This window comes from Asparagus officinalis, chromosome 7, assembly GCF_001876935.1.
Source record: "Asparagus officinalis chromosome 7, Aspof.V1, whole genome shotgun sequence".
Lineage (NCBI taxonomy): Eukaryota > Viridiplantae > Streptophyta > Magnoliopsida > Asparagales > Asparagaceae > Asparagus > Asparagus officinalis.
Genome location: NC_033800.1, coordinates 4,533,267 through 4,556,492, shown reverse-complemented (window position 1 = coordinate 4,556,492; position 23,226 = coordinate 4,533,267). Strand labels below are relative to the sequence as shown.

At 35.1% G+C, this 23,226-nt stretch overlaps 2 protein-coding genes across 2 annotated transcripts; both read left to right on the top strand.

Moving 5' to 3' along the window:
• On the top strand, positions 970–12,224 carry LOC109848221 (triosephosphate isomerase, cytosolic). The gene is made up of 9 exons (XM_020417622.1): positions 970–1,093; positions 1,455–1,530; positions 2,150–2,273; positions 3,103–3,187; positions 4,071–4,203; positions 4,983–5,077; positions 10,893–10,971; positions 11,494–11,576; positions 11,886–12,224. The coding sequence occupies exons 1-9, from the start codon at positions 1,055–1,057 to the stop codon at positions 11,931–11,933; spliced, it is 762 nt and encodes a 253-aa protein (XP_020273211.1). The 5' UTR covers positions 970–1,054; the 3' UTR covers positions 11,934–12,224.
• LOC109849935 (probable dual-specificity RNA methyltransferase RlmN) lies at positions 13,926–18,074 on the top strand. Its single transcript, XM_020419826.1, is given in 11 exon segments — positions 13,926–14,053; positions 14,056–14,151; positions 14,240–14,315; positions 14,413–14,510; positions 15,077–15,178; positions 15,251–15,337; positions 15,447–15,563; positions 16,083–16,186; positions 17,068–17,207; positions 17,318–17,454; positions 17,551–18,074. Coding segments are annotated over 11 exon segments (1,179 nt in total). The 5' UTR covers positions 13,926–13,996; the 3' UTR covers positions 17,716–18,074.

Here is a 23,226-nt window from a genome sequence, read left to right as displayed (position 1 = left end):
GCCGCCACCGTCTTCTTCCTGCTCTGCGGCCATGGGGTTGCTGTGGCCTTGTCTTCATCTCCTTGGAGGATGTACTCATCATCCACTGATGCCACAACCCAAATCCTAATCCCGATGTTGATGCTCTCCTCCCCCTAATTACCCTTAAAATTGAGTTCTCTCTTAAAACAACCTTATTTGAAAGAAAAAAAAATTATCTGCACTTTGGCATTATTAATTTGCACCTTTTTAACCTTAATACCAAACATTTAGGTATCAAAGTTAAAAAATGTGTAAGCTTTGAGGTAACAAAGTTAAAAATGTGGAATCTTTGAGGTACCGAAGTTTAAAATGTTATATGATCTTTTGGGTTATTTAAGTTAAAAAAAGTATAAACTTGGTGTATAAAAGTGTCAAGAAAACTTTAGGTTATTAAAGTTTAAAAATACGTAAATTTTAGAGTGTCAAATTGCAAATAACCCTTAAAAAAAACTGAGGGGATTTTGGTCAATGGGGGACGTAATTGCAACAACGCTAGGATTTTAAGAGACTAATGAACAACTTTAATAGATTTGAGGGTCTAATATGTTGCTATAGAAAATATGAGGCTAATACTAAATAAATCTAAATTGCATAAGTCACCGTATATAAATCAAAGAAACCAAAACGATTCGTGTGACTGAGGGCCTATCTTGTAAACAAAATACTATATCGGTATAAATTGTTTATTATATCGCAATTGATGTATTAATATTGGTCTAACTTTGAAATTGATATATTGAGAGGTATAACTTTTCCCCCCATAGATTGGGTATTATTCCGAGGTCTAATTTTTCTGTGGGCCGTGGGATATATGCAACTATGGGCTCATCGTCATCGACCGCAACGCGCCACGCGTGAACGCAACGCAGGCTCGGTGGCATTTTTGTAAATAGCCGCTTGACATTAACAGACTATTTTGCCCCTCTACTGCCTTTTTATACCCAGAACATCCAATCTCTTCTCTCTACTACCAATACCAGCCAAACAAAAAATCGGCTCAGATCTCAAATTTTCATCTCCTCCGATTTCGATCATGGGCAGAAAATTCTTCGTTGGAGGAAACTGGAAATGCGTAATTTTTCTCCTCAATCTGTTATAATTTGATGAAATCAGTTTGTAGATCTGATCAGTTTTTTGTTCAAATTTTGTTGTCAAAGTTGGATTCGATGATCAAATTCTAGGTTTTCCGGTTCTCGAATAATCGAACATCAATTTTCTTGAAAAATTTCCCGGTCTTAATGGATGAGTGATAATTTGATGTCAAGTTCCCGTTTCAGCTTCGGACTTTTATTTGATCTAGTCGATTTGATATGATCTTATGATTACAGTTGTAATCAATAGGCTAAGAGATTTGGTTTTTTCTAGTTTCGTTGATGCTTGACTTGGAATGGGATCTTGATGTTTAGTTTGATCTCAATTTGAACCGTTTGCAGAATGGGACAGCTGAAGAGGTTAAGAAAATCGTGAAGACACTGAACGATGCCAAAGTTCCATCGCAGGATGTTGTTGGTACGTCCTTGAGCCTCTCTCTCTCTCTCTCTAGTTTGAATCATAGTTTTTTTTTTTAAAATTTAAATGTCGTTTATTGTTTTAGCCGTAAATTTGTGATGCATCAGTTGAAATCGTTAGCCCAGGCTGTGATTTTAGAAGCTGTTTTTGATTACGGTGTCCTTTTTCAAGTTGGGGATCGCTAACTTTTCTGATTTCGGAAACTATGGGGAGTTGAGTTCTTTGCCATATTATAATGCATTACCGCGTGCATTACTTGTTACCGATTCGAAGGAGAATTCATCTTGTGTTAGTCTTGTAGGACTGCAATCGTCCAGCCAAGTCAGATTGAATTTCTTCAAACGGATCAAATACAGGCTGTAATGTTTATTTGCGATTTTACTACTGAATATTGACACATGGGGTATCTTTAATTTGAAGAGTTCATCATCTTAGCACACTGTGTTTAGACTTTCCGGTGCCCAATTTATATGCACCTGTCAGGGTGCCTATTATATGTTGAAATAACATAATTTGGCTTGTAGCTGGCAATGCATTACTGACAGTTCATTGCAAGGAATATTCAGGTGTTTTATTTTCTTTTAACCATAATAATAATAATAAGGGGTTTCCCATGCAGAGGTTGTTGTAAGCCCTCCATTTGTCTTTCTTCCGTTGGTGAAGAGTTCCCTGCGCTCTGATTTTTACGTTTCTGCACAAAATTGCTGGGTGAAGAAGGGTGGTGCTTACACCGGCGAAGTTAGGTAAGAGCTTGCTTGTCTAAATTTAACCAATCCTTACATTATTTTTATTACTTCTCTGTGTATTCGCTTTCTATAAAGTTTTTGGAACATCGATTTATTTTACTATATGTCGCCTAAGGTTACTGTTATAATGTTTATTTGGTGCTGGTGGCTTATTAGCAAGCTAAACTACGAAGAGATGGGAAGTAGTGGGGGCTCATCCTACTAGTTAGATCATATGTGGTCTTTTTTTTGCGTCTCTTGGTACATCATTTTGTGAAATGAGCTGCCCCGTGTCATTGAATGGACTGGATCTCTTTTTCCTTGTTTTTTTGTAGGTAGTCTTACTTTGGTTGAAGGTGTTATGTTGAATCCTATTCACCATTGTGGTGGTTATGATGTCTGGTCCTATTTCCTCTAGCCTAGCCAGCAACTCAGCATTACAGTTGTCTAGAGACTTGGTTGGTATGAGTTATTCAATGGATTAAGCTGTATATCTAGTTTATGCTTCAAACCTTTTTTCTACAGCAATCACTATGTTTATTCAAACAATAAAATGTGCTGATCTTCAATTGAAGAGGCCTTTTTGCTCAGGTAAGTTAATTCAAGAGTATTAAAATTCTGTTATGTAAAAAATGTGCTGATTGTTTCTTGATCATTATTTAATACTGAAGCTTTCTGTGTAGTTGATCATCATATGTAGTTTTGGCAAATCATTTGGTTTGTTCCTGATAAGCATTAAATGTTTTTTGTAAAGGCTGGATCATTGGTTACTGGATTCTGAACTTCTATGTCTGTTATTCTGTTGTTATCTAAGACACTAATATAATTAACTTTTTGTTTTGTATAGTGCTGAAATGCTTGTCAATTTGGAAGTTCCATGGGTTATTCTTGGCCATTCTGAAAGACGAGCTCTGTTGGGTGAATCAAATGAGGTAAATTTTCAGTCCATGTCTGTATAGAGTGCAATGCTGTATATACACTGAATTTACTTGTAGGACCTAGTATATCTGTGAATTTTATTGACCTTAGAAGCTAAATGGAGGAATTAGATTATTCATTATACTACTTAGTTAATTTCCAAAGGGAAACTCATTATTTGATGAAATGTTAAAGTGTTATATTCTGGATTGGGTACTTAGATGATGCTTCTAAATTGATGAAGCAGATCCATTGATTTCGGTAGCAACTTTCTCTTTTCAGTGTCATTATGTCCATGTCTTTGGAAGAAGCAAATAAAATCCTGCAATATGATATCTTGTCAGTTTACACTCCTAGTAGAACAATCGAGATGTGTGATTTAATACTTTAATTTTAATTCATAAAAATCCGTTAAATGTTTCTTGCCATTGAACTTGTTTCGTGTTCAATGAAACAACTATTAGATAGAGACTGGAATGCATGTTTTGTAACTTTTGTTGTATTGATACTTTAGCAATTGCAATGGCCGCATGCCTTGCTGTATTATTTCTTTTCTGTCTCAATGTCTGCACCTAGCTGGATCCATTTAGCCTCCTTTCTCATTACTTCATGACTCCGGATTCAGACTATCTTCTCAGGTTGCCCAAACTAGCACTATTTAGTTGATAGGTTTGTTATGACGGCCATATATAAGTTTTTGACAGTTGACGGTAAGTGATAAATATTTGTTGTTCCTCAGTTCACTACCATGTTTATTTTATTTTTGTGTGATTTGGTAAATAGCTTGTAACAAGCAGTTGCTGCATGAACCATGGACTATTTTCTCGGAAGAGTTTTCATTCTGTGTTGTTGTCTATTCTCATTGTCTTCCTTGGTTCTCTGTGATTTCTAATGCAGTTTGTTGGTGATAAAGTTGCATATGCCCTAGCTCAAGGTTTGAAGGTAATTGCATGTGTTGGTGAGACTCTGGAACAGAGAGAAGCAGGTTCAACTATGGATGTCGTTGCTGCACAAACAAAAGCAATTGCTGGTAATTAATATTTTCTTCTAAAACTCTGCTTTTTATGCTTAGAATGGATACTAGAACTGCAATTGACGCTATGTGTATGTCTCTCAAGGATTTCAATAGTTTCTTATCTGTAATTCTGTATGTTGTTTTCCTCTACTATCGTAGACGGTTATTAGTTAATATGTGGTCAATGGAGTTTTCTCCTCTTTCCAAATTTATGTTGACATTGCCTAGAACCCTGTCTTTTCAAACAGAACGTGTCATAATCATTAAATCACAGGTACCACTGACATTCTTTTTCACTTGGTGATGGAATAAGGTAATGGCTTTCTGCCTGATCTTATCAGTACAGACTTCAATGTGTTTTGATTAAACAAGCATAGCTTGTGACAAGGACAGAAGAGACTATAAAGTACATTTGAAACTTCGTTTGAAATCCATCTATGGAATTCCAAATAGATGGTTGGTGATGTGTACCATTGATGAGATGTAATTTGAAAAACGAATAGAAACAATAATGATATTCAAAACAACAAATTTTTTAAAAATGAAGATAATGAAATAAAGTTCAATTTGTATGCTGAAAATTTGACATTTTCATTCACATCATTTTAATTTTATATCCATCCTAGATGAATTTAAGCTGGAGACCTGTTGTTTGCCTTGTTATATATATTTCTTGTATGGCAGTAAAAATCTAGTCTCAATTATATGTTTTACCTACATCAGTTACGCTTCGTCATATTCATGCAATTGTTAGATACACTGCTGACTAAGATTTTGTTTAATAACTCGCACAGATCGGATATCAGACTGGAAGAATGTTGTTGTTGCTTATGAGCCTGTTTGGGCTATTGGAACTGGCAAGGTCGCAACCCCTGCTCAGGCCCAGGAAGTAAGTCCAGCAGGAGTTACTTGCTTACTTCAGCTCTCATTGTATTTACAATTCATATTTTCATTAACGTGAAAAGTTATTATGAAAAGTCCTACCATTTTGCAAGATTAAGTTTAATCAAGTCATTTGGTGCTCAGACTTAGTCCAGAGTTTCAGGCATAGCCAAATTTACATATATATAACTTACAGTCCATTGTTTACATAGACTCATTATTCGCATAAAACATGTTACTGTGCAAATACGTGAATATGTAATGGTGGCTGAAAGATTCGATTTTATTGAACTTATCATTTTAAAATGAGAATAATACATTCTATAGTGCCATAACATTTATCTGTTGATGAGAAGTACTTATTCATTAAAGGGTTATATTTTCAGGCCATTAAACCTTGCACAAGCCACTAGTCTTTTCAACAAAAGCGATGATAGTACAGTGGTCATTAAACATAATACAGATATGCCATCATGGGTCCACGGTATTCCTTTTAGTCAACGATAAGAATTTTCAGTTGGTCAAAATTACCTAATTTCTTTGTCAAATATTTTCAGTGTGGTCTCATTTCCAGATCCACTCTGGCACAGTCCATACATTCTAGTGTGTATAGGCCTTTGCATGTTCTGCCTGTTCCGTAATTCATAATATGTTAAGGTCCATTAATTTGAAATGATAAATTTTATGTCCATGAACAACAATGCAGGTTTTCTTTGAATTCTTTGTTCAGTTTGATAATAATTGTAGTTTCGTAATCAAATCTTGGGTTCTTTCTTGCTGAATGCAACTGATCAGATCTCATTTCCCCACCTTAAAAGTTAACCTTACAAGTTAAACACTGATCAGATCTCATTTCCCCACCTTAAAAGTTAACCTTACAAGTTAAACACAAGTATTTCATGTTGGGACAAACCTGAGGCCTAATAGAGCAGGATCTCAGCGAATAGTAGAGATAAAAGAACATACAAATTTACGTGGAAAACTCCCTAAATGAATTTGGGGTAAAATCCACGGGCAATGATAGAAGAATCCACTATGAGGAAAAACTTAGGAGTTGTAATCTCTCTTTATAAGGAGAAACTCTCTCCATTTTTTCTCTCTTCTATATGAAGAGTTGTTTCTTGGATGACTTTTTTTAAGAGTTTTGGGCCTATTTATATTGTTTGGGAAAATACTATGCACTAATAAAATAATATTATTTTACCGTGCAACTTTTAATTTTTCAAACTTAGGCGGGGACGGTGCCTAAAATTTGGTTTGTGGGGTCTGCTCACTTTTCAATTTTTCAACAAATTCGGCTGTTGACAATCTCCCACTTGAAAATTTGATTGAGTGTCAATCATATCTTCACATCATTTTTTTTATATTGTCATCTTCATGTTGCTTATGTCTCTGACAGATCACAAGAGGATAGACACCAAATAAAATTATCAGTATTGATTGTTTTTGTCAAAATATCTGTTACGTTGTCTTTGGTATGAATTTTCTGCATATCCACTATTTCTTCTTCCACTTTCGCACGAACGAAGTGGTACTGAACTCAAATGTGTTGAATTTGTTGAAAAATTGAATTTTCTGCATCTCCATATGGCATTAGCAGAGATTGTCAGCAGCCGAAATTGTTGAAAAATTAAAAAGTAGGCGGACCCCACAAACCAAATTTTAGGCACCTTCCCTGCCTAAGTTTGAAAAATTAAAAGTTACATAATAAAATAATATTATTTTATTAGTGCATAGTTTTTTTCCCAAACACTATAAATAGGTCTAAAATTCTTTTAAAACAATTTATCTAGAAACAACTCCTCATATAGAAGAAAGGAGAAAAAATAGAGAGTTTCTCCTTGTAAAGAGAGATTGTAACTCCTAAGTTTTTCCTCATAGTGGATTCTTCTATCATTACCCGTGGTTTTTACTCTAAATTCATTTAGGGGGTTTTCTACGTAAATCTGTGTTTTTTATCTCTATGTTCGCTAAGATCCTGTTCTATTGGGCCCTGACTTTGTCCCAACAAGTGGTATCAGATTATAAAGTCTTCTTTTTAAGAAAATTTTATTGTGTAGGGATTTTGCCTCATAGAAGAGAGAATTTCTCTTTGTAAAGAGAGATTGTAACTCTTAAGTTTTTTCTCATAGTGGATTCTTCTATCCTTGCATGTGGTTTTTATCCTAAATTTATTTAGGGGTTTTTTCACATAAATTTGTGTATTCTTTTTATCTTTACTATTCGCTGAGATCCTGCTCTATTGGGTCTCGAGTTTGTCCCAACATTTCAAGCATTAGACTTTTATCTCATAACATCTAATCTAGTTCATGTGATTATGGTACGATGATCTGTACAAATTTACTCCTTAAGGGTATATTGTTGATCAACTTTTTTGTTACAACCTCCATTCAGTAAAATGTTAATGTTGTACTATAGCTATGGACACAAGTTTTGGAATATTGGGACACTAGCAATTCATGAGTTTGCCCCCCCCAGATATCAATGTCTAGTGAAACCAAACTACTACTGTACTTTAGTACTATAAGGATTCCCGCCCTTGCATAGGGGGCTCCGTTTTCTAAGGCCAGTTATAGCCAGCACGAAGTTTACCTTTAATAGTGGTGAACCTTTGAATTCATCTCTCATCTTATATTGAAAAGTTTCGCTCCTCATGTTATATATAAATAAAAATAACAACCAAGCCTTTATCCTAATTGTTTGGGATCGACTATATGAATCCTATTTTTTCATTCCATTTTGTCGCGGGTCATTTCCTCCGTTACGTTAGTCTTAATCATATCCTTGTTAATTGCTTCTGACCAAGTCACTCTAGGTCGACCTCTAGATCTCCTAGCCCCATTAACTCTAATATCAATTTTCTTAATCGGTACACTAAGGGGTCTTCTTGGCACTTACATGACCAAACTATCTTAATTTATTCTCTCTCATTTTATAATCAATAGGCGCAAGCTCTAATTTACTACGGATGTATTCATTTCTTATCCTATTTTTTAATGTATACCCACAAGGCCATCGTAATATTCTCATTTCTGTTACACTCATTTTTTGAGCATGTTGTTTTTTAATTGCCCAACATTCTGACCCATAAAGCATAGTTAGTCTTATAACCGTCCTATAAAAATTTCCTTTTAGTTTCATTGGTATTCTACAATCACATAAGACTCCTGAAGCACTCTTCTATTTTAACCATCCCGATTTGATTCGATGCATAACATCATCATCTATCTCACTATCATGCCTAATGATAGATCCTAAATAGCGAAAATGATTAGTTTTAAGGATTTTTTTTGCCATCAATATGTACTATAGGCTCTCTTTCTTTCCTACTTTTACTAAAAATGATTCCATATATTCTGTTTTTATTCTATTAATTCTAAAACCTTTAGACTCAAGAGCTTGTCTCCATCTTTCTACTTTAGAAATAATATATCTTCTAGTTTCATCAACTAATACTATATCATCAGCAAAAAACATACACCATGAAATTTCATCCTGAATGTGCTTAGTAAGTTGGTTCATAACTAATGTAAAAAGATAATGACTTAAAACTAACCCTTGGTATAAACCTATGGTAATAGGAAATGGTTTAGTCTCTCATTCATTAGTTCTTACACTTGATGTTACTCTATCATACATATCTTTAATTACATCAATATATATACTAGATACACATTTTTTTCCTAACACATCACATTACCTCTCTAAGTACTCTATCATAAGTTTTTTCTAGATCGATAAAAACTATATGTAGATCATTTCTCTTCTCTCTATATCTCTACATCAACCATCTCAAAATATGTATAGGTTCCATAGTTGACCTCCCATGCATAAAACCAAATTGATTTTCATATATATGTCTTTTTTTTTAGTCTTTGCTTAATTACCCTCTCTCAAAGTTTTATAGTATGACTCATGAGTTATATACCTCAATAATTTGAATAACTTTGTATATCCCCTTTATTCTTATATATTGGTATCGAAATACTAATCCTCCACTCATCCGACATTCTTTTTATCTCGATAATCTTATTAAATAGTTTAGTTAACTATCCTAAGCCTATATCTCCAAGACATTTCCCAACTTCAATAGGGATATCGTCCGATCCTATGACACGTCTTTTTTAACCTCGCTAATCTTAATTTTATGACAATATCTATAGTTCCTACCATTCACTATATGATCAAAATCTCTATTTTGCTCACTTGTTTGATTATCATTAAATAGTTAATAAATGTAACCTCTCCACCTCTCTTTTATTTCCCTGTCGGTCACTAGAACTCTTTGATCCTCACTTTTAATACACCTAATATTATCCAAATCTTTACTCAACTTTCTCTAATCTTAGCAAGCTTATATATATCTTTCTCTCCCTCCTTAGGTTCTAACTTCTTATAAAAAATTTCATAAACTTTGTATTTATTCTCACTAACTTGCACTTTTTGTTTCCTTCATTACTAGTTTATATTTTTCTAAGTTTTCTTCTCTCTAATAACCTTTTGCGCACTCTCATTCTACCACCAACTCTCCTTACCGTCAAATCTACAAACCTTTAGATTCTCCTAGTATATCTTTAGACACTTTCTTAATACAAGAAGACATGCTATTCCACATAATATTAGTTTCGCAATCTATGTTTCATATATGTTCTTTCATTATCTTATCTATAAAATGTATTAAATTATCTTCTTTTAAAATTTACCATTTAGTTCTTAGTCTTTTGTTCACGTTAGTTTTTCTACTTCACTTTTTAATAGATATGTCTAAGATTATCAATCTATGTTGTGTACTTAAAACTCTCTTCTGGTATAACTTTACAATCCTTGTATGTTAACCTATTCGCCATTCTAGTAAGAAAAAAGTCTATTTGACTATTATTAAAATCACTTTTAAAGATTATTAAATGTTCATCCCTTTTTCTAAAAAGTGTTTGCTATTATCAAATCATATGATATTGCAACCTCTAGAATTGATTTACCCATATCATTTCATCTCCATATCCGAAACCTTCATGTATCCTCTCATATCTGTTATTATCCTTACCAACATGCCCATTAAGATCCCCTCCTATAAGCAATTTCTATCCAAATGGGATTTCTTGTACTAATTTATCTAATCTATCCTAAAATTTCCTTAGTACTCTCGGGCAAGCCTATTTGTGGTGCATAAGTACTAATAATATTAATAACCTCTGCACCTAAGATAACTTTTATTAGTATTATTTTATCTCCCAACTCTTCTTACATCTACAATACTTTCTTTTATTATATTACCTACATGAACTCCCACTCCATTCATATTCTTCTCTTTTCCCGTGTACCAAAGTTTATATCCGGTCTTTTTAATTTCTCTAGATTTTTCATCCATCTATTTACAAATTATATTTATCTTTCTTCTAATCATGACATCTACTAATTCTATTATATTTCCGGTAAGTGTGCATATATTCTAAGTAGCTAATCTAATTCTAATTTTTTTGTAAAAGTCTCCTACCATTTTCTCTCTTAGACCATTCTAGTCTATGCCTAATACTATTAGATATCCTTTTAGAAAATTGTAGATATTTTGAACACCCTTGCTTACTTGTTATTACATTGGGATGACATGCTCTAGCAAACCACCATTGCTTACTTATCATTGCATCGGGGTGAGATCGATGCAATGCGTCGCAGTGAGGACGCCATGTTACTTTACGTTAAACAGCATTAATGTCTAAATGATGCATATCATTATTCTTGTTTCATTAAGGCGTTTTCTGTTTGCTTGGTAACTTTTTCTTACCAACCTTTTCATTTTGATATAAATCCCTAAAATTTGTCAGGTGCACGATGGTCTGAGGAAGTGGCTTCAGAAAAATGTGAGTGCTGATGTTGCAGAATCAACTAGGATCATCTATGGAGGTATGCAAATTTCCCTAGTTATACTTGATGCTAGTGTATTGTATATTTAGATTCTTTAGAGCTCAGACACCACTTTGTATTTTTGCATAGGGGTGTCTGCATATATACCAAATCTTTAATATTTGCAAAATTTCCCCTCAAATTTAGATACTTCAATTAAGAATCTTGGTTTCAAGCTGGGCAATATTTACCTCGGAAAAAAAAGGTCGCCTTTTTTTGGTTATGAGAGAGAAAGGGGTGGGGGGGTCAAATTTTCCAATAATTTCAATGGGTTTGCAACAATTTCCCGTTTAAAACCAAAAATTGTTAAGTAAAAGGAGAAGAAAATAACAATGTGAGAGAACTGGGGATAATTTTGCAAATACCAAGATTCGAGGGATAATTTTGCAAATATGGAAGATTTGAGGTGTATATATGCGAAAATCCCGAAATAATGCTAGGGTTTGTGAGGATATTTTTTTCATCTTGTGTAATCTGTTCCCATGGAACCACTGACACAGTACCAATGCATTATTACTGCAGGTTCTGTAAATGGTGGGAACTGCAAGGAACTAGCAGGCCAGACCGATGTTGACGGATTTCTTGTCGGTGGAGCTTCTCTCAAGGTCTCTTTCGTCTACTCTTTTTAGTAATATAACTTATATACCCTAAATAATAGTTAGCAACTTGTGTAAACCCTCGATGAATACGATCACCACCACCATCAATAATCTATTTTATACTCAAAATTTTTTTTTGGGTCAGACTTAAATTATTTTCACGCAACCTTTGCTTATTGTCATTAGATAGTATGAAAAAGAAATGATCAGAGCAGAGTTGGCGGTATCTTTATTTGTAGATTTGCTTCTTTTATAGCTTTTAGAGGCTCGAAGCCTTTTCTCTGGCTCACGGTATCTTTATTTGTTTTGCTTCAGCCTGAGTTCGTGGACATCATCAGTGCTGCTACGGTCAAGTCTGCTTAGGTGGAATCTAGAAGTTTTTGCAAAAACGATCCCAACTCCTTTAATTCTGCAGTTTTCTTTTTGTTGTTAATTTAAACCTTGTAGTCTCCTGCCTGAAACTTTGAGGAAAGCAAAACCCAAACAGGCTGCTTACTCTAATAACGTTATTTTCCTGACCATGGGAGGGGAGCGCCCATGTTCTTCAGTTTATTTAGCTGCGAGTACGGATCAGGCTATTTTACTTGGGCCAAGTTCTGTTGAGCTGAAGGCCACGCTTATCGGTTAATACAACCTGTTATTTTTTTTGTTTTCTGCTAAATTATGCCAATGCTCTCTTGGCCTTGAAAATCTGGGGTGATCTTTGCACCTACAGCTCCGATGTGTGTCCTCATGTGGAATAAGTTAGTTTAATGTCGGTTTGCCGCAGATTGTTTTAACTGTTGTTTGCTTTCGGCGTTGAAGGCTTTCTTAAATCACGCCGTATTTTTCTTTTATACATCTAAATTACCTAGTTAAAAGGACTTTGATATTTCCAATATCTGTTGGATGGCCGCTTTGTTCTCATGCTAACACTGGGTTTAGCTAATGGATTTTCGGCGTATTTGATTTGATTTCGAGTTATCCCGGAGGTATTATAAACGATTCGAAGTAGCATCTCTGGTTAAGTTGATCAGCTAACCTGGATTAAACTCGGCAACTCCTTAAGAGGGTGTTTGGCTAATTGAAAGTTTGAAAGAAAGCACTTTCTTTTGCAAGTGAAGAAGTTTGTTTACGTCAGCGTGCAAGTGAAATATCGTGTTTATTTATAAATGTAAATAACTACTACGAGTTAGGAAAATAATAATGATGTGGCAATATATATTATTTTATTTATTTAAAATCGTATTGTACTTTAAGTAGTTTTTTGGTGACTGCAAATAAATGAATTGATAATGAGTTCTTGGAGTGAAAATATTCATTTATTTGATAAACAAAAGCAAATTTCTAATACTTTTTTTTTAAAAGATCATATTTTATATTTATCATATGATTTATAATTATTTTTAATATCAAATTATTTATCTGATAGCAATTTTAATAATCATATGGTGAATAATATTAAATAGTAATGTTTTAAGGGATTAACATAGAAAATCCCAAAAGTAAGTTAACACGGCCGTACAAAAAAATTGATCTTAATGGTAAGATTAGTTAAAAGTAGTTCTCACTTTCGGACTTTCGTCTGAAATCCGTGCTTTTTTAGAAAAAGCAAAAAAAAAAATAGTAAATATGATATGATAAGTTTTTGCATTTCAATTTTACATATACTTTCAATTAAACAAACATCCACAATAGTGAAGGGTTTTTTTTTTAAATAGACCGATTTTACTAAATATTTAGTAAAATCGATCATTTTGCTAAATATTTAGTAAAATCAATCATTTTGCTAAATATTTAGCAAAATCGATCTTTTTTTTATAAACAAGTTAAAAAGAGGTCGATTTTAAAAAAACAATCAGCTGAAAACATATGGGATTACTAGTCCCCTATGTTTTCAAGGACATTAATCACTGATTAGTGCTCACAGAAAACAAACGGGGCTAGTAGTCTCACATGATTTCCGAGAGCTCTTTGGTGTTCAACAAAACATACGGGGCTAGTAGTCTCGTACGTTATATAGAGGCATTTTGCTTCCGCCCAGCAAACATACGGGACTACTAGCCCCGTATGTTTTGTTGAACACCAAAGAGCTCCCAGAAATCATACGGGGCTACTAGTCCCGTATGTTTTCTGTGAGCACTAATCACGAGACTAGTAGTCTCATATGTTTTTAGCTGGACGTTTTTTTAAAATCGACTTCTTTTTAGCATGTTGACAAAAAAGAGGTCCATTTTGCTAAATATTTAGTAAAATGATCGATTTTGTAAAATGGAAACCAGCAGTAGCCCATGGGCCTTGGATATCGGCCCTAAACAAAAATATCCTCTCATATATTAAAGCCCCGCTTGGATAAAGGAGGGAAAAAATCAATCTTGCATCCCTCCCTCCTCTTCTTCGTCCCCAAATAATTAGGGCTCCAAACAAACACGGAGCTCATCTCTCTAATGGCGACGCTCCCGCACGTGTACTCCGCTCCATTCGCACGTGCCATACGCTTCCGCTCCTTNCCCCTCCATCACGTGCCTTGCACGCGGAGTCCCGCGTGCTTCTCGGCATGTCGGAGTCCGAGCTCCAGCAGCTCGCCATCGACTTGGGACAAGTAAGAGATAACTTCTTAGGGTTCAATTTTATCTTATTTTCCTTCAATTTATGTTCTTCAACAATTCCTTTAAATAAAATCTGAGCAGCAAAAGTACAGAGGTCGGCAGCTACACGATCTTCTGTACAAGACCAAGGCGAAAGAATATCAAGACTTTAAAAACTGTAATTTTCCATTTAATCACTTCATTATCTTCCTTTTTTTTTCTTTTCTTTTTTTGTTGTTATTATTATTTTATTGCGTGCTAAAACTATTGAGCAGTGCCTCAGGCATTTCGAGATAATCTCAAGGAAGCTGGGTGGAGGGTTGGGAGATCGGCCATCCATCGATCTGTTACTGCAGCTGATGGCACTGTCAAGGTTATCATTTTCCATACAATTTTATTATCTTGGGTTTTCAATTTGTTATTAAACATGCTGAATTGAATGCCAAAGTGAGCAAACCACCGAATGACAATAGCATGGCCTTTAGGTAGCAACACGCCAACACCACGTTACATACTTCCTTGGGTTCGTGCTTCGACTGCCACCGGCCACACAACTAATTAGAGGATTCAAATTGGTAAATTGGTTATACACATTTAAAAAGAGGCTGATTGATATAATAGAATGTAAAATCACAAACGGGTGGTGTTGCTATAGGAATTTGTTGGCTCGTTAGGAAATGAGAACAAAATGGGGTGTTCCAAAATCGATTACATAGTTAGCTGAATCAAATTAAACCAATGACGATTCAAACGTACTACAGAAAACATTCAGAGCACTAGCATTATCTGGATGGTGCTGGTTTCATCCTACATTTAATTGTTCATAATATCCCCAAAGCTCATATACGTGTGCAGTACTGTTCATTTTACTTGTCCACAAGCATGATTATTTCCTTACTCTTAAATTGAGGCGTTTTGTAATTGTCAATTATTTTGCAGATACTTATAAAGTTAGAGGATAATAGATTGGTTGAAACTGTGGGAATACCTGTTGAAGATGATAAAGGTTCCTTCCGACTCACTGCTTGTGTATCATCTCAGGTATATTATTTAGCTGAGGTTGCCATTAATTATGAGTTTGTCTCTATTTTCTTAATATTTCGCAAAATGCAGGTAGGCTGCCCCTTGCGTTGTTCATTTTGTGCTACGGGCAAGGGAGGATTTGCGAGGAACCTCAAGCGGCACGAAATTGTTGAACAGGTTCCTTGTTAACTTTAAATTAGCAGTTTGTAATTTGCAACTGAAATTGTCTATAAACTTTTTTGTTGTTCATTCTTGTGTGTACTATAGACATATACTGTATGTGTAGGTACTTGCTATTGAGGAGCTCTTCAAACACAGGGTGACGAATGTTGTTTTTATGGGAATGGGTGAACCAATGTTGAATTTAAAATCAGTTTTGGGAGCACATAAATGCTTGAATAAGGTATACTTTCTGATGCCTTGATTTCATATTGTCTAGTTTTATGGTATCTTTGTAAGACAAAGATATGGTTGCGACCTGAGCCATCTGCTAGAAGTTTTGCATCTGCTAGTACTTTTTTACCTGCAGAATAGCCTGAGCAATAGGTTGCACATTTTGCTTTTTAGCTTTTTATATACTCCCTGTAGCCAAGACCCAAGAGGAAAAAGTTGTGTGAAGACTGTTTTTGTTTGAAACAGTTTTAAAAGAAAAAAAAAAGAGATAAAACCACAGGCATCCTAGTAATAGTGCCTTAAATATCTGAGCATACATGGGGACTAAAATAGTAAAATGTAGTAGCTTATACTTAGCTCTAACAGTGATACATCATTAGGTCATATAATTTTGATTTGAGATCTTTCAAGAACTATATATTATGGACAAGTTAATTTGTGCATTGGAACATTTTTTTTGTTGTTGATGCAAACAGAAGAACAAATGCTGACAGGTTATAGGGTATATAATTTAAAACTTCATCTGCAGGACGTCCAAATTGGCCAAAGGATGATGACAATATCCACAGTGGGCGTGCCCAACACTATGAAGATGTTGGCATCACACAAGCTCCAATCAACCTTGGCTGTCAGGTTTGTCTTTTGCTTGCTAATCTTCTCATAAGTGTATTTTCATCTGTCAGGTTTGTCTTTTGCTTGTTAAGCTTCTCTTAAGTGTATTTTCATCTCACCGAAACACTCCCCTATCAGAATGAATGGACTTGAGTCTGAGAAGGCACCTTAGAGGGTTTGAAAAGTAGTTATGATAGGTCATCAACCTGATATCGTCTGTTTATGAATAATGTCAAAATTCTGACATTGGGACCAAGCAGAGCAAATCTCTTAGGGTGTGAATTGGGAATCTGAGTTTAGACTGTCTTATTCTAATGTGATCAGTTTATTTTTAATAGCATGAGCACGGTGTGAGCTGGTTTTATAGATGAATTAGACATACTTAGGCTTGTTTAAAAAGTAACCAAGTAGCTTGAGCTCGAGATTCTTAAGCAAGCTTGCTCTAGTTTAAGTTTCTTTCTAGCGTCTTTGTCTTTAATGACAATATAAAGAAATATTATCTGGTAGCATGCAGTGAGTACATAGGATAAGTTAAACTTACTTACTAAAGAGTTATTTTTTTTAAATAATCTGGATTACATATTCGATACAAACTCAACGGTTAACAGTGCTGACTTTTTCGTAGTTCGTACCATTGAAATATTATTTTTCTTTGCCGAAACACTTAGATGTTCCATGGAATGTAGAATTACCGAAGAATCTAAAAAGATGCAACATTCTGATGTGTATTGCAATGTGCACTCTGCACTTATGAAGTCAATTAAATTTTTTTATCCATGTAGACTGTCAAAGCTATGTCCATATCAAACGAATGTTGTGTTTCTTATGAGCAGAATGAGTTTAACTCGTTTTTGTAATTATGCATTCTTCACTGATCTGCACAATTTCTTTCTTGGGGAAAGCTTGCATGCGCCTAACCAGAAACTCAGAGAGTCAATTGTTCCAAGTGCAAAATCCTATCCTTTGGAGGCACTCATAGAGGACTGCCAGGACTATTTTCTTGAAACCGGACGAAGAGTTACTTTTGAGTATACCCTTTTAGGTACTTTTGAGTATACCCTTTTAGGTACTTACCTTTATGTCTATACACATTGATATTTTTTAGGATTGCAAATCTAGATCACTTTTGTATTGTTCTTTGTGATCGAGCAGCTGGGATTAATGATGGAAAGGAGCAAGCTCTGGAGCTTGCAGAATTGCTTCATGGCTGTGGCCGTGGTTATCATGTGAATCTGATACCATATAATCCTGTAGAAGGATCTGAATACCGAAGACCTTACAAGAAAGCAGTAAGCTTCCAGCTTTATAACCACCGATTATTGTTTACTGATTTGGTTACCCTGTGAAGATAATAAGCTGCGTGTTTTCATTTTAAACATCCTCAGGTGCTGGCTTTTGCGGAATCTCTAGAATCTCGGAGGATAACTGTCTCAGTGCGACAGACACGTGGGCTTGACGCCAGCGCAGCCTGTGGACAACTCAGAAATGACTTTCAGAAAACTCCTCTGAAGGAATCATCAACGTCCGAATCTCAACCGATCCCAGCTTGACATAATTTCCTGCGGGGAATTTTCTGAACTCTATCCGGCATGATCTCAATGAAAGGCGAAAGTTCTGTCAATATGTAGCAGTGCTCTTGGTATTAGCTTGCATAACACAGTGCTTGGCACTCCAAGAGCTTACTCTGATCAGAAAGATTGAACGAAACTCTTGAGGCACTCCAAGAGCTTGATTTGTTGTTATACAGCATCCTGTGGCGTCATTCAAGCACCAGTCTCCAAATTTTGCATGCGCATAAAGAATTTGCTGCACAAAGCTCAGAGGGGTTTTGTTTGAATTTCTTTCCTGTGTAAATGTATTTCATCAGCGTATTCATTTTTGTACAACATATACTTATCTTGGTTTTTAAGAGCTTACTGTCGCGCGCCGTGCGGAAGCGTGTTCGCGAACCAAACGAGTCGGCGAGCAATGAGAGAAGAACCAAACATAAGTGCAATTTTCAAAATAACGGCCAAAATCACACACAAACACAGAGATTTACGTGGTTCGGCAATTACTTACGTTCACGGGGAGAGGATGAGAAGATTTTACTATATGAAGTAGAAAACTACGGGTTACAATCTCTCAAACAACTTTTAAAATAACCCAACTAATGATCCCATACTCCCTCACAATAATTTCCTTGTTCAAAACAATCAATTTTCTCCATTAATCTCTTCTCCTAAATCCTAGAAAGATGTGTTTCTATTTATAACAAAACATAATCCAAAACAGGTTAGGAATCAGAAAATGTGTCTGCGACACCCGGGTGTGACACGCACTACACCCCTGATAACGAATAGTAACAGATAGCTTCTGTCACACCTGAGTGTGGCATGAGGTGTATTGCAGATAGTTTTTGCCACACCTGGATGTGGCACGAACTACACCCGTGGCCGCTGAATCTTTCAAGTTTTTCAACATTTTGAACAATTCGTTGTAGTTTTCTACACTTTGGATCATGTCAAATCTCCTTTACATTATTATTTTGGTCATTCATCTGATATTATAGAGGATCCTGTTTCAAGATCTCTGGCTACAGTTATCAAATAAATGATTTTGTATTTTTCTGTGGTGACAATAGATAGAGGAATAGTATACCATCATCTCATGTGGTGACCAATGGGATGTGCTGATGCCTCTTTGGCTAAAAAAAACAAAAGCCAGCGAGCATCGATAAAGCCAATCAAGTTGGGGTCAGACCGGGACAAGATTGGTGCCATCAATCTGGTAGGGGGGCTAGCATCTATATACTCAAATGCTGCGAATGATCACATGGCACCTTTTCTTTTCTTTTCTTTTTCCTTTTTCTTTTCCCCCTCTTTTTCTTTTCTTTTCTTTTTCTTTTTTGGGAAAGATGTGTCCAGGCCCCAAAAGCAGAAAGTTCATGTGACCCGCCCCTTTGTATTTTGCCCCATGTGATTCAGCCCCAAATACACATTGTATTTGTGTTAAGCCCCAAAGTACCAGATCCTGAGAAAAACCCAACAAAAGTTACAAATTTACCCTTTGATTTGATTGAGCTTGGTAACTGCGCCCATCCCTTTAACCCCATCCCATCTCTCTCTCTCTCTCTCTCTCTCTCTCTCTCTCTCCTGTGCAGATTAGAACTAACACTCTACAGAATAGAACTAACACTGTGCAGATTAGAACTAACACTCTACAGAATAGAACTAACACTGTGCAGATTAGAACTAACACTCTACAGAATAGAACTAACACTGTGCAGATTAGAACTAACACTCTACAGAATAGAACTAACACTGTGCAGATTAGAACTAACACTCTACAGAATAGAACTAACACTGTGCAGATTAGAACTAACACTCTACAGAATAGAACTAACACTGTGCAGATTAGAACTAACACTCTACAGAATAGAACTAACACTGTGCAGATTAGAACTAACACTCTACAGAATAGAACTAACACTGTGCAGATTAGAACTAACACTCTACAGAATAGAACTAACACTGTGCAGATTAGAACTAACACTCTACAGAATAGAACTAACACTGTGCAGATTAGAACTAACACTCTACAGAATAGAACTAACACTGTGCAGATTAGAACTAACACTCTACAGAATAGAACTAACACTGTGCAGATTAGAACTAACACTCTACAGAATAGAACTAACACTGTGCAGATTAGAACTAACACTCTACAGAATAGAACTAACACTGTGCAGATTAGAACTAACACTCTACAGAATAGAACTAACACTGTGCAGATTAGAACTAACACTCTACAGAATAGAACTAACACTGTGCAGATTAGAACTAACACTCTACAGAACAGAAATAACTTGGTATAAATTAGAACTAACTTGGTATAAATTAGAACTAACTTGGTATAAATTAGAACTAACTTGGTATAAATTAGAACTAACTTGGTATAAAATGAGAACAAACTTGGTATAAAATAGAACTAACTTTGTATAAATTAGATCTAACATTGTATAAAATAGAACTAACTTGGTATAAATTAGGTTTATAACGTTGTAAAAAATAGAACTATCTTGGTATAAATTAGAGCTAACGTGGTATAAATTAGATATAACGTGGTATAAATTAGGTTTATAATGTGGTATAAAATAGAACTAACTTGGTATAAAATAGAACTAACATTATATAAATTAGAACTAACTTGGTATAAATTAGAACTAATGTGGTTTAAATTAGAACTAACTTGTTATAAAATAGAACTAACTTGATATAAATTAGAACTAACTTGGTATAAATTAGAACTAACATGGTATAAAATAGAACTAACTTGGTATAAATTAGAACAAACTTGGTTAAAATTTTAGAACTAACTTGTTATAAAATAGAACTAACTTGGTATAAATGAGATATAACATGGTATAAATTAGGTTTATAACGTGGTTTAAATTAGAACTAACATAAATTAGATATAACGTGGTATAAATTAGATATAACGTGTAATAAAATAGAACTAACAAGCCATCACACGCTACAGAATAGAACTAACACTGTGCAGATTAGAACTAACACTCTACAGAATAGAACTAACACTGTGCAGATTAGAACTAACACTCTACAGAATAGAACTAACACTGTGCAGATTAGAACTAACACTCTACAGAACGGAACTAACACTGTGCAGAATAGAACTAACACTGTGCAGATTAGAACTAACACTCTACAGAATAGAACTAACACTGTGCAGATTAGAACTAACACTCTACAGAATAGAACTAACACTGTGCAGATTAGAACTAACACTCTACAGAATAGAACTAACACTGTGCAGATTAGAACTAACACTCTACAGAATAGAACTAACACTGTGCAGATTAGAACTAACACTCTACAGAATAGAACTAACACTGTGCAGATTAGAACTAACACTCTACAGAATAGAACTAACACTGTGCAGATTAGAACTAACACTCTACAGAATAGAACTAACACTGTGCAGATTAGAACTAACACTCTACAGAATAGAACTAACACTGTGCAGATTAGAACTAACACTCTACAGAATAGAACTAACACTGTGCAGATTAGAACTAACACGCTACAGAATAGATCTAACATGGTATAGATTAGAACTAACACGCTCCAGAATAGAATTAACATTGTATAATTTAGAGATAGCTTGTTATAAAATAGAACTAACTTGTATAAATTAGAACTAACTTGGCATAAATTAGAACTAACGTGGCATAAAATTAGAACTAACATGGTTATAAATTAGAACTAACTTGTTATAAAATAGAACTAACTTTGTATAAATTAGAACTAATGTGGTTAGTTCTAATTTTTACCAGCTCGTGTTAGTTTTAATTTATTTAATGTGTTAGTTCTAGTGTTAGTTCTAACAGATATCGTGTTAGTTGTAATTTATTTAAGTCATTAGTTCTACGTAATTGTTGGGTCTAAACGCCATGTTAGTTCTATTTAATGATGTGTTAGTTCTAGCTTCTCTAGTGTTAGTTCTAACTGGTATCGTGTTAGTTCTAATTTATTTAAGTCGTTAGTTCCAGCGTAATTGTTAGGTCTAAATGTCATATTACTTCTACTTGATGATGTGTTAGTTCTAGCTTCTCCAGTATCAATTCTAACATGTATCGTGTCAGTCCTAACAGGAGCTCAACTAGAACTAATATAGCCACTAGAACTAACGCTTATATTAGAACCAACACTAGCTGGAAGTAGAACTAACATTAAATAAGTCAGAACTAAATTAGAACTAACATAGAACAACATAAAATAAGTTAGAACAAACATTAAATAACTTAGAACTAAAATTAGAACTAACATGAATTAGAACTAAATTAGAACTAACATAAAATAAGTTAGAACTAACATTAAATAACTTAGAACTAACATTAAATAACTTAGAACTAACATGAGTTATTGCTCATGATAGAGTTCAAAAAAGGGCGAGAAATTTCCCTCTATTTTTTCCATCAGATTGCATTAATGGGCATGACTTTCCATGTAGTTTGTGGACCAGACGTCTAGGGAAGATAAGTGGAGGGGTAATTTCGGGTTTTTTTTCAAAATACAATCTCTTTTTTTATACTGCTGACGTGGAGGGGCCTTAAAATATTAAATGGTACTTTTTGGGGCTGAATCACATGGGGCAAAATACAAGGGAGCGGGTCACATGAACATTCTGCTTTTGGGGCCTGGACACATTTTTCCCTTTTTTTTGCATAAACTATTTTAGTGAAAGATTAACTACAACTTTTACGAAGAGGCAAGAGAATCTGTGTTTTCGAGCTCCGAGCTGTCCCTGCTTCATTTGACTCCTGTCCCAAACTCTTCTATAGCCAATCCCCATCATGATGAACTGATAATGTAATCTTGTTCTTTTTTTTAAAAAAAGAGGTGAGTTGCACTTAAACCCCTTGCAATATCACTGTCTTGCACTTACTATTGTTGTGATAGACCCCCTGAGTTAAATTTTTGTGCTAGATTGAAATTATAGAGTCCGTCGGAGGTTAAAAGAGTCAAAAAGTTAACCCAGTGGTGCGACGAGGGTGAGCTAACTCCAAAAACCCGTCCTCAATTCAGATTGCAGGCTGGAGCTCGTCAACATGAAGCCGGAATGGCTAGTAATCACCGGTTAGCCACACGGCGGTGAGTTCATTCCCAAGCGTTTGTGCACGCTGCCCGTCACACTATGGGAGCTGACCATGCCCATAATAGAACTGCAATGGTGGTAAGTTCAAAACAATATAGTCGGGGGATCTATAAGCAAATAAGAGCAAGTAACCCATTTTTAAAGTAATACTAATGAGACTAGTTTCCAGATGTTGATTATTATTGTTAAAAAACGCCTCTATGTATACCACTTAATGCATACTGCTACAAAAGGATCATACGAGTATTTTTCATCTACTGCATTTGAAATTGCACGTGTAAGTTGCAAAAAATGAAAAGGGGTCATCAACCAAAAAAACATGCCTGAACTTAGGGCCATCCAGCCCGGGCCGGAGCGGGTCGGAAAACCAGGCCCGGGCCAGGCAAAACCGGAGCCCGGGTTGC